The sequence below is a fragment of the Anolis sagrei genome, chromosome 2, assembly GCF_037176765.1.
Source record: "Anolis sagrei isolate rAnoSag1 chromosome 2, rAnoSag1.mat, whole genome shotgun sequence".
Lineage (NCBI taxonomy): Eukaryota > Metazoa > Chordata > Lepidosauria > Squamata > Dactyloidae > Anolis > Anolis sagrei.
The window spans coordinates 290,051,915-290,064,790 of NC_090022.1; the positions used below are offsets into that span (position 1 = coordinate 290,051,915).

General features: G+C 40.8%; 1 protein-coding gene across 1 annotated transcript in view; it reads left to right on the forward strand.

The window, feature by feature from the left end:
• Positions 1-12,876, forward strand: part of LOXHD1 (lipoxygenase homology PLAT domains 1) — a 269,577-nt gene that overhangs the window by 114,923 nt on the left and 141,778 nt on the right. The window contains exons 20-22 of the mRNA XM_067464668.1: positions 3,214-3,365; positions 8,616-8,749; positions 9,653-9,798. Coding sequence (XP_067320769.1) covers positions 3,214-3,365; positions 8,616-8,749; positions 9,653-9,798 — 432 coding nt within the window. The remainder of the gene's footprint in view (positions 1-3,213; positions 3,366-8,615; positions 8,750-9,652; positions 9,799-12,876) is intronic.

Consider the following 12,876-nt stretch of genomic DNA (forward strand, 5'->3'; position numbering starts at 1 on the left):
ATCAGCTTCCTGTAAACTTAATTCAGGCTCTTCTTTTATATCATCCTCACTTTGTTCCTCAATGTGTTCATCAGACTCAGATTTTAAATCTATCTTTGATGGCATATGTTCCTTTAAATGAAAAAAAACTTCACTATTCTGATGAACATGTTCCCAACCTGTATTCTTTTCAAAGTTTGCACTTCTTGAAATCACAATTTTACTATTGTCTTTAATAAAACGATACCCCTTGGTATCTTCCTGGTAGCCGAGAAAACGTAGTCTCTGCCATTTTTTCTGACCTTTTGTTCTAGTTTGTCTAGGTACCAGCACGTTAGCATAGCTTCCAAATATTCTAAGATGTTTTAGAACTGGCCTTTTCTTATGCAACAAATAATATGGAGTATTATTTACACATGAACTCCAACTTCTATTTAAGATATATGTAGCAGTGGAAATTGCTTCTGCCCAATACCTATTAGACATTTTTGCATCTACTAACATGCAATCTTTCATAGTTTTCAAAATGCCTATTTTTCTTTCTGCCACACCATTCTCAGCAGGTGAATATGGGTTTGTTTTATGGTGTCTAATTCCTCTCTTTCTTAACCAGTCTTGAAATTGTGTCCCCATAAATTCTCCACCACGATCAGTCCTTAAACATGATACCTTAAAAGGAAATTTTCTCTCAACCATGGCTACCCACTCTTTGAATTTACTGAAAGCTTGAAACTTTGATTTCAAAATAATACAATAAGTGAATCGTGAAAAATCATCCACTAACACAAATATAAATTTTGCATTTCCAAGTGAAAGAGGAAATGGTCCTGCTAAATCAGCGTGAACTAATTCAAATGGTCTGGTAGTTGTGTTTAAACTTTTCTTAGGTATTGGATGTGCCTTTACTTTTGCTTTAGAGCACACAGCACAGTCTAAATACTTTTGACATGGCTTTACCTCTAAATCAGTCACTTTTGATAGTTTTTGTAGATAATTAAAGTTCACGTGACCAAAAACTCTATGCAAGTAATGAATACAATCATTATGTATAGGTTTGTTATTTACACAGGAAACATTTGGTGAACTATCCTTGTTACTCATCACATATACTTTGTTAACTAATTTACCTTTGGCACATAACTTATTTTCTTTCCATACAGTACACCCAGAACTATTAAGTTTGATGTCATATCCTTGCAGACACAAACTTGATGCACTTAATAAACAAAAATCAAGTTTTTCAACCAACATAACATTATCTAAATATCTTCCTAAACTAGGAACAAATGCTGAGCCTACAAGCTTACACTCAGCTAATGATCCATCTGCTAAAGTAACATGATTAATATCAGGCTTTTTAGTGTCCTTTAACAATTTTAAGTTATTAACACAATGCTCTGCACACCCAGAGTCAAGTAACCATGTGGCCTCATCATACTTAGCCTTTGATAACACAGTCATTACATCAGCATTTCTTCCCCTTGCATTTCTGTCATGCCACCCAGGGTTCCTCTTCATTTCTTCTTTCTTCTTCTTCTTCTTGGGACAGGCCTTGACAAGATGGTTCACATCTCCACAATTGTAGCACTTCCTTACGTTACACACAGCAGGGTTCTTTCTGCATCCAACCCCTTCACAAGCTGCATTTTCTGAAATTGTGTTTGTTTCTTTAAGAAACTGCTTTCTTCTTTCTTCCTCAAGAAGCCTTGCAGAAACCAAATCCAAGGTTAATTGTGCTTCAGGCACACTCTGCATACTGAACACAAAATTGTCCCAACTAGAGTCCAAAGAAGATAACAAAATGAAAGCTTTATGTGTTTCGGTAAACACCATTTGTCTATTTTCCAACTCCATCAACAAGTGTCTGAGCTTTTGCAAATGCTCAGTTATGTTGTCACCCCTTTTTAGCTTCAAATTATAAAGCTGCCGGGTCAAAATAATTTTTATGCCAGAAGTTTCAGTTTGATAAACTTCCTTTAACTTCTGCCAACAGTCTGCTGCAGATATAGTGTCCCTTAAGTAAATTAATTGCCCGTCCTCAACAGCGAGAAAAATGCTCGCCCTGGCAATTCGGTCTTGCTTTTTTACCTCTTCACTCGAAGCTTCTGTGGGTGGGGTTTCAACCACAGTCCACAAATCTTCTCTTATGAGAAAACTCTTCATTTTCACATTCCAAGCCATGTAATTGTCAGCATTTAAACGCTCAAATGGTAAGCTTGCCATATGATGAGCCATAGCTGCTTACTTTTCTATTTAAGCACAAAAAACACACACAAAAAACTCTCCCAAAGTCTCAGAGTTATGGGCTTTGGAGTCCTTATGCCGCTATGCTGGGCCCATAACCTATGTCATGCGCTAGCATGAGAAGCATGCGGATTGACTCTAGCCCAGTTAACAGTGTGTGATGAATTGGCTCATAAAAGAAAAAATACATGAGACGTTGACTTCAAGTAGAAAAGAAAATATTGTTGTATTGGCAGCATACAAAATAAAGTAGCAGGATTACTATTTCCACAAAAATAACATAAAACAATATCTTCTGAGAGATATCACCATTCAGCTGAGATAAGCAGGAATCCTTGTCCTCTTCTCAAGACTGTGTCTTCACAGGACATCTGCAGCATAGTCCCCGACAGAACGGCACAGAGGCATAGATAAACGCACACTGGCAAACATGCACAATGGCATTAAGGCACAATGGCATTAAACTAAACACACAGTAGCTATCTTTATACACATGAAAATAATACTCTCAATTAACTCTTCAATTAACTGAAACAGCTGTAGGACAAACAGCCTTGAACTTACAGTAAGTTAAAGGTATAGCACAAACAACATTGATCCTTACAACAACTTAGATAAAGTACATTGCAACCTCTTAGTAGCAACATCTTGGAGTTGTAGCTCAACACAACTTGAGGCATTAGCCTGGAAAAGACTACACTAAGGATCTATCCAATTGCAAAGTTGAAATACATTTTTCAGGCTCCAGTAATGTAAAGTTTAAGCTGCATGTTATGTGAACTTCTGCAGTTCTTCTCTTAACTTAGATAAAGTATTTATTTTAAACTGAAAAACATTCTAAGCTGGATACAGTCATGGAAACTTTGCATGCTGAAATTTCCTGTTTTGCACAAGTATTAAAGGTAGAGGAGCTCTTTGTCTTATATCACCTAGGAACCAGGATGGCAAGAAGAACATCAAATTGATCATTTAATGGTTTCCTTTTCCTAGTTGTTCACTATGTAGTCCATGTCTTAACCGGATATGTTTGGGGAGCCGGGACTGATGCCAACGTTTATTTGAGTATCTATGGTGAAAGAGGAGACACCGGGGAGCGCCATTTGAAGCGTTCAAACCACTTGAACAAGTTTGAGAAGAATCAGGTAAAATCCTGGGAATTCCCCAGCATTGCCTAGAGGAATGGGAGAGCTCAAGATCTAGATTTATTTATTAACCAACCGTCCCCTGCCACGCTTTGCTGTGGCCCAGTCTGTGTATATGTGCTTTGTTTGTGTATATATGTGTATAGAGGTGGTTTTGCGCATGCATTGTAAAGTATTTTTTGTTTTTTGGATTCTTAAGTCCCTTCTGCTGTGTTTTTCAGTGTTTTTATGAATGATGGTCACTCGTTGGCCTGAGAGGTGTCTTGTGTCCAAATTTGGTATCAATTTGTCCAGCGGTTTTTGAGTTATGTTAATCCCACAAACAAACATTACATTGGGTTGTTGTAGGTTTTTCCGGGCTATATGGCCATGTTCTAGAGGCATATTTTCTCCTGACGTTTCGCCTGCATCTATGGCAAGCATCCTCAGAGGTAGTGAGGTCTGTTTGGAAGTAGGAAAATGGGTTTATATATCTGTGGAATGACTGGGGTGGGGCAAAGAGCTCTTCTCTGCTGGAGCTAGGTGTGAATGTTTCAACTGACCACCTTCATTAGCATTTGAAGGCTTGGCTGAGCCTGGGAAAATCTTTTGTTGAGAAGTGTTAAGATTGTTTCCTCTCTGCTGTTTTGCTGTTGTAATTTTAGAGTTTTTTAATACTGGTAGCCAGATTTTGTTCATTTTCATGGTCTCCTCCTTTCTGTTGAAATTGTCCACATGCTTGTGGATTTCAATGGCTTCTCTGTGTAGTCTGACATGGTGGTTGTTGGAGTGGTCCAGCTTTTCTGTGTTCTCAAATAATATGCTGTGTCCAGGCTGTTTCATCAGGTGCTCTGCTATGGCTGACTTCTCTGGTTGTATTTTGATGGTTGTGGTTAAATGAAATCCCAGGTTCCAGTTCCATGGATACTTTGTATTTCTAGAGAGGGGGCATTGCTATAGCTGTGGCTATTGACACCAGATACAAAAACAAGAGTAGCAGCACGACTATTGTGCAATGAGTGTGATGCCAAATAGCATTTGCGGGACAGGTTGCTTTTGCACAAAGCCAGAGTAAGGATAGAGGACAACAATGTCCTGCAGTTAAACATGAGCCAACAATGTGATGTGGCGGCAAAAAAAGCCAATGGGATTTTGGCCTGCATCAATAGGAGCATAGTGTCTAGATCTAGGGAAGTAATGCTACCACTCTATTCCGCTTTGGTTAGACCACACCTGGAATATTGTGTCCAATTCTGGGCACCACAATTCAAGAGAGATATTGACAAGCTGGAATGTGTCCAGAGGAGAGCGACTAATGATAAAAGGTCTGGAGAACAAGCCCTATGAGGAGCAGCTTAAGGAGCTGGGCATGTTTAGTCTGAAGAAGAGAAGGCTGAGAGGAGACATGATAGCTATGTATAAATATGTGAGAGGAAGTCACAGGGAGGAGGGAGCAAACTTGTTTTCTGTTTCCCTGGAGACTAGGACGCGGAACAATGGCTTCAAACTACAAGAGAGGAGATTCCATCTGAACATGAGGAAGAACTTCCTGACTGTGAGGGCCATTCAGCAGTGAAACTCTCTGCCCTGGAGTGTGGTGGAGGCTCCTTCTTTGGAAGCTTTTAAACAGAGGCTGGATGGCCATCTGTCAGGGGTGCTTTGAATACAATATTCCTGCTTCTTGGCAGAATGTGGTTGGACTGGATGGCCCATGAGGTCTCTTCCAACTCTTTGATTCTATGATTCTATGTTGTGTAGTGGGAGCCTTTGCTCTGCAATGCTGACATCTCACACAGTCCCTGTTAGGCAGCGGGAGCCTCCAGGACATCTTGCTTGTTGCACGTTGTCGCAGTGCTGTTACAGCATTGCTTATCATGTTAGCGACGTAGCTCTGTCATCATAAAGTTACGCACTGCAGCCCGTGATGCATGATCTCGGCCTCTGATTCTGGCACCCTGCTTTTCCCCAGGCTATTGTTTGGAAAATGTTCTTTCTACAGCAAATGTATAGTTGTCTTCAGAGGGTGTATGAAGGCAACAAAAATATGAAAATACAAAGGGTAAGCCCAAGCAACCAAAGAAACTAGGATGGTAAACAGTAAACTGTTATTAAAATTCTTTCACTAGAAAGTATCAAGCCCCAGTCATTTCTTTTCAGTGGTGACTTTCATTAGTGGGGTACTGCTCAGAATATAAGTATTCTAGCAATACGTCTTCACTGTTGGTTTGCCTTCATGTCATTTTAAGGTTGCAGCCTTCAAGTCCCATGTCAACTTAGTGTGAGCCCTATGCTTTTAATACTGTTTTCTTATGCAAGGAATACTCAAAGGTGGCTTTTGCCATTTCCTTCCTCCAAAATATAGCCTACACCACCTGGGATTCATTGGTGGTCTACTTTTTAAAAACTATTTTAGTGTACATGGATGTATTTATTATGTGTTTTATATCATACTTGGCATTGAATTGTTGCCTGTTTGGAAGCCATTCTGTGTCCTTCCTTGGAAGTCAAGAAGGACGGGGTATAAATGCCTGAAATAGATAGATAGATAGATAGATAGATAGATAGATAGATAGATAGATAGAAAGAAAGAAAGAAAGAAAGATAGATAGATAGATAGATAGATAGATAGATAGATAGATAGATAGATATCCAAGTACTAATTGTGGCTGACTCTGCTTAGCTTCCAAGGTCAGACAGGATCTGGTGCCTTTAGGACTGCCCTATGGCAAACCTATCATGGGGTTTTCTCTTCAAGATTTGTCCAGAGAGCATTGGCCATTACCTTCCTCCAAGGCTGAGAGAGTATGTATTTTCCAAGATCCCCAAATGGTTTCCATAGTCAAGTGGGAATCTTTTCATTACTGGCTGCTACTTCCCAGCGGATGTCAGGTGGTGCTATACTGACTAAACAGTGTAATTTCTCCAGTGCTGTAGGGCGTAGACATCCTGTGATAATGCGGCATGTCTCATTAAGAGCCACATACACTGTTTTAGCATGGTGAGATGTTTTACACACATGCGTATTCAGCAGCTGAGTAGCAAAGCACAAGGGCAGATGTCTTCACTGTGTCTGGTTATGATCCCCAGGTTGTGCCTGTCAGCTTTCGTATGATATTTCTAGCACCCACTTTTTGCTTGATATTCAAGCAGTGCTTGTTGTAGGTTAGAGCATGGTCCAGAGTAACTCCCAGGTATTTTGGTGTGCTGCAATGCTCCAGTGGGATTCCTTCCCAGGTAATCCCCAGAGCTTGAGATGCTTGTGAAAAGCACATGTTTGTGTTTTAGATGGATTAGGAATCAGCTGGTTTTTCCTGTAATAGGCAATAAGAGCACCTAAAGCTTCAGTGAGCTTCTGTTTCAAAGCTCCCTGCTTGAGCGGTGATGGCACTATAGTCAGCATAGATGAAGCTCTCTGTCCCTTCTGGCAGTGACTGATAATTTGTGCAGATGTTAAACATTGATGGAGCAAGCATGCTCCTCTGGGGCAGACTGTTCTTCTGTCTTTGCCATCCGCTTCTCTTGGAAACAGTTGGCATATTATCGGCCGATGCTGTGGTTTTGTATTGGTGGTCCCACTGATTTATTGCATTGTTGCACAGTGCTGTCACTCACAAACAAAAGGTCTGGGTTATATCCTTGGGGCCATCTCCCACTTTTTGTAGGATGATGGAAGCTTACTATCATGAATAAGCAATAGTTTATGCAATTGTTTTCTTCAGTGTTATGGGCATTGCTGACTTGGAAGCCTGGTTTGACACAGTACTTCCATGCTTCGCATGTGGTCTTTACACCACTAAGATCATTCCTGGGACTTTTGATCATTTCTGTTGTTTATTCCTATGTGTTTCTTGGACACCCAACCTGTCACATTTCTTATCTTGGCACAGTTCATAAAACAGCTGTTCTTTGGCAGCTGAAATGCCTTTAATGTTGATTGAGATTATGGACATACTTGGTCCTGAAAAGATCTGTTGGTTTGTTGCTTTGTTTCGTTGTATGCTGCAAGTCACTTCTGATGTGACATAACCAGCCATCTATGAAAATGTTTCCCAGGGGATGCCCAGATGTGTTACTATCCTGCAGTGAGGCTTCTCTCATGTCCCTCATACAGTAAAACTGTTTTACATTCAGTTCAGTTTACCTTTATTGGTCTTAATTTGCTTTTAAGTACTGTATTTCAATATCAAAACAGAGTTTGTGGTAACAATATTAATATTAATAACTTTATTTATATCCCACCCCTCTCCCCAAAGGGACTCGGAGTGGCTTACAACAATGTGACAGTAAAAACAAAAATAATCATAAGCATATAAACAATATGCCACACCTGGAATATTGCGTCCAATTCTGGGCACCACAATTCAAGAGAGATATTGACAAGCTGGAATGTGTCCAGAGGAGGGTGACTAAAATGATCAAGGGTCTGGAGAACAAGCCCTAAGATGAGCGGCTTAAGGAGCTGGGCATGTTTAGCCTGAAGAAGAGAAGGCTGAGAGGAGATATGATAGCCATGTATAAATATGTGAGAGGAAGTCACAGGGAGGAGAGAGCAAGCATGTTTTCTGCTTCCCTGGAGACTAGGACACGGAACAATGGCTTCAAACTACAAGAGAGGAGATTCCATCTGAACATGAGGAAGAACTTCCTGACTGTGAGAGCTGTTCAGCAGTGGAACTCTCTGCCCCGGAGTGTGGTGGAGGCTCCTTCTTTGGAAGCTTTTAAACAGAGGCTGGATGGCCATCTGTCAGGGGTGATTTGAATGCAATATTCCTGCTTCTTGGCAGAGTGGGGTTGGACTGGATGGCCCATGAGGTCTCTTCCAACTCTTTGATTCTATGATCAATATAAATTATATGAACAACCAATATCAAGCAAAACACATAAAAGTAAAGTGAAAACATATTAAATATGGCACAAAAGACATTCATCAATAAATAAACATAAATAATACTTACATCGTGCATCTCCAAACATTATGGTATGGCATAATATGAGGCATAGTCTTAGTTAGGCATTATAAAAATAGGAACTTTCAAGCAACCAGAAACTACATTTATCTGGCATCTACTAATCCTCAAGAGTGCTGGTTAACTGAGTATGTCTATTGTACATGGGAGTAAGTTCCATTGAACTCAATGGAACTTACGTGCAGAGCAGATACATACAGGGCGGCACTATGAAATGCATCTAAAATGCCAATGGACTAAATTTAGGGCTCAGATTCCTTTAGAAACCTACAGGATTGCAGCCCAAGCTCTTGATATTTTACAGGTGGATACATTCAGTGTCCCAGCCATTGAACTCGGAGAGCTCAAGAAGGTACGGATTCGCCAGGACAACACTGGAAGCAACCCAGCTTGGTTCCTAGAGAGGATTGTGATTATTGACACTAAGGAGGTAGTCACGTAAGTAAAGAGATTATCACCCTGAGCTAATGCAACCCTTGGGGGCTGGCCAAATCAGCTGCAGTCCCTCTGAAATGCAATTTGTGGAAGTTAATTAGGTATTTCAGTTGATGGTGGCAATGGGAAGGTATATTTAGGGTGAACTCCAGGGAGAACATCATTAAAGAGCAATTTGAATGTGGAATCAGACTTGGCTGAGTGTTGTAAGGGATTCTGGTAATTGCAGCCCATACATTAAACTTTTTGTAGGTTTTTAAAGCTTTTCTATCTTTGATTTAAAAGCAGAGGTGGGAACTGTGTACCCTTCAAATGTAGTTGGACTCCAGTTCCCAATATCCCTAGCCAAGGTTGATGAGGAATATTGGGAGCTATAGTTCCATAATATCCAAAGAGATACACAAATTCCCTCAACATATCTGTACAAGAAGGGATGGGAATCATGCAGCCTTCCAGATGTGCTGGGACCACAAGTTTCAACAGCTGTACCCAGATGGAGAGGAGGGTTTTGAAAAGGTAAAGTCCATTTCGACTCCCTTGATGGGCTTAAATTTCTCATCTCATAGTTTACAGAAATGGTTGGATCTCAGGAGCAAAGGACCAAAGCTTAAAAGAAAGTGGCTTCCATGATTTCCTCTACTTCTTTCCTTCTGATACTTCAAAGGCAATTATTTTCTATGCTGTGTAGTACTTATGACCTAATTGTAGACTATATTTCAACTCAATGCTTATTGACCTATCCCTGTTATAGACTGAGTTTCAATCTAGAATTCAGAAAAGTCACTTTTTTGGGCTTCAGCTCCCAGAATCCCCTGGCCACCTCTCTGGTGTTTGGAGCTGTAGTCCAAAAACATGGTTCAACTCAAAATATTGTAATCTGGAGCTGGTATTTAACTTTTTTTGCAGTTATTATTTCCCATGCCAGAGGTGGTTGGCAATGGAAGAAGAGGATGGTCAGATCGCGAGGGAGCTGGTCCCAGTGGATGAAGCATTTGTGATGAAGGCTTCATCTGATGATGACTCTCTTGAGACACTTGGCCTCGAACAGAAAGGTTTGTGGACAGCCTTTTGAAAGGACTTCTGTATTAAAGCTGAAAATGAAACACATTAAATAACTTTAATCCTGAGGGAAGCCTGTAGCTTTTATAATCAGGGTGAAACCAATGGAGGTCAGTGACTTTCCTATCAAATTGACAAGGAATTTGTTCCAAGCTGTAGTCTGAACTTTAAAGGAGCTGCCCAGGATGCTGAACTTTATGCCCAAATGAGTGTTAGGACCCTGGATAGCTCCATTGAATTAAATTTGAAACTGATTAGCAATCCTGCTGATATCAGATTTCCAATGTGTGGCAGTTTTCAAAGTGTATAATTGGCCTGTTTCAGAACCAAAGATTGAATTCAGGGAAATTGAGGTTGAATTGGGACACTGGGCAGTGTTTCTCAACCTGGGGGTTGGGACTCCTGGAGGGTCGCGAGGGGGTGCGAGAGGGGTCACCAAAGACCACCAGCTAACACAGTATTTTCTGTTGGTCATGGAGGTTCTGTGTGGGAGGTTTGGCCCAATTCAATCGTTGGTAGGGTTCAGAATGCTCATTGATAGTAGATGAACTATAAATCCCAGCAACTACAACTCTTAAATGTCAAGGTCTATTTTCCCCAAACAGTGTTTACATTTAGGCATATTGAGAATCCATGCCAAGTTTGGTCCAGATCCAGCATTGTTTGAGTCCACAGTGCTCTCTGGATGTTGGTGAACTACAACTCCCAAACTCAAGGTCAATGCCCACCAATCCCTTCCAGTATTTTCTGTTGGCCATGGGAGTTCTGTGTGCCAAGTTTGATTCAATTCCATTGTTGGTTGAGTTCAGAATACTCTTTGATTGTAGGTGAACTATAAATCCCAGCAATTACAACCACCGCAGGACAAAATCAATGCCCTCCCCCAGTCCTACCAGTATTCAAATTTGGGTGTATCGGGTATTTGTGCCAAATCTGGTCCAGTGTTTGAAAATGCATCCTGCATATCAGATATTTACATTACTATTCATAACAGCAGCAAAATGACATTTATGAAGTAGCAATGAAACTAATGTTATGGTTGGGGGTCACCACAACATGAGGAAGCGTATTAGGGGGTCGTGGCTTTAGGAAGGTTGAGAACCACTGGACTACAGTGTTCCCTTGCTACTTCGCAGTTTGCTTTTCGTGGACTCGGTGTTTCACAGTTTTTCAATAACTATGAATTAAAATATTTATTGAAAATATTTTTAATATTCTCCCCCACCACTTCCTTTCCTTCTTCCCCGCAACTTCCATGCATGTAATAAAATTGCCTTAAAATGTGAACACATTTTCATACACAAACTTCTTCCAAAAAGAAGTCTGGAAAAAGAAAAGGAGGGGAAGAAAATCCAGCTCAGTTTTAAATAAAATGTTCTGACACTGAGACTGAAGCCTAAATGTAATACTTACTCCTAACTATAGTAAACCTGGCACAACAATGAAACTTGGTAACTCAAGACTCACTTACGTTCTATTAATTTAATGGATCTGCTCTAGTTGAAGCTCACAGTTGGACTTATACCTGAGAAGATTTCACATCTCTACCTTCTAGTTCCCTTCTCTGGCTTTTCACAATGTGATATTTTTTTCAAATACTCTTGATTTTAATTCATATGATACCTCACTACTGACTATGATGAAACTTACCCTTAGAAGCACTGAATTGTGCTGTTGTAATTTTAGAGTTTTTTAATACTGGTAGCCGGATTTTGTTCATTTTCATGGTTTCCTCCTTTCTGTTGAAATTGTCCACATGCTTGTGGATTTCAATGGCTTCCCTGTGTAGTCTGACATAGTGGTTGTGAGAGTGGTCCAGCATTTCTGTGTTCTCAAATAATATGCTGCGTCCAGGTTGGTTCATCAGGTGCTCTGCTATGGCTGACTTCTCTGGTTGAAGCAGTCTGCGGTGCCTTTAATGTCCCTTGATTCTTGTTTGGGCAATGCTGCGTTTGGTGGTCCCTATGTAGACTTGTCCACAGCTGCACGGTACATGGTAGACTCCTGCAGAGATGAGAGGACCCCTCTTGTCCTTTGCTGAATGTAGCATTTGTTGGATTTTCTTGGTGGGTCTGTAGATAGTTTGTATGTTGTGTTTCTTCATCAGCTTCCCTATGCGGTCAGTGGTTCCCTTGATGTATGGCAAGAACACTTTTCCTCTGGGTGGATCTTTGTCTTGACTCTCGTGGCTTGTTCTCTATTTCTTAAAAGTTCAGAATAAAACATGAGGTGGATACATTCCTCTACTAACAGTTGGAAGAGTTGGAAGATACCCCAAGGGCCATGCAGTCCAACCTCATTCTGTCATACAGGAATACATCAATCAAAGTTCTTCTGACAGATGACCATCCAACCTCTACTTTAAACCTCCATAAAGAAGACTCCACAAAACTTAGAGGCAGCACATTCCACTGACAAACAGCTCTTACCATCAGGAAGATTTTTTTTATTTCTTAATGTTTAGGTGGAATCTCTTTTCCTATAGATTGAATCCATTGTCCCATTTTATAGTCTTTGGAACAGCAGGAAAAAAGCTGAAAACAAGCTGCTCCAAAGACTCTAACATGGTCTATAACAGTAGTTCTCAACCTGGGGTCCCCAGATGGTTTTGGCCTTCAACTCCCAGAAATCCTAACAGCTGGTAAACTGGCTGGGATTTCTGGGAGTTGCAGGCCAAAAACATCTGGGGACCCCAGGCTGAGAACCACTGGTCTATAACATATATCATATGCTTTCAAATATTTCAATGTACAGTGTTCCGCCACTTATTGCAGGGATTCTGTTCCAGGACCACCCGTGATAAGTCAAAATCTGCAAAGTAGGGACACCATATTAATTTTAATATTATACATTATTTTATATATTTTATATATTATTTTTTTACCTGCACTTCCTTACCTGCCTCCTGGCCCATACCAAGAACACCTGCTTGCCTCCCTGGCCTCCACAGACCCCAGCAGAGCCTCCGGAGTCACGCAGGCGGCAGCTGGCCAAGGAGACAGGTCTTCCCCGCCACACTTCAGACCACCACACTTCTGGGGTCTGTGGAGGCCAGGAAAGCAGGCCTTGCC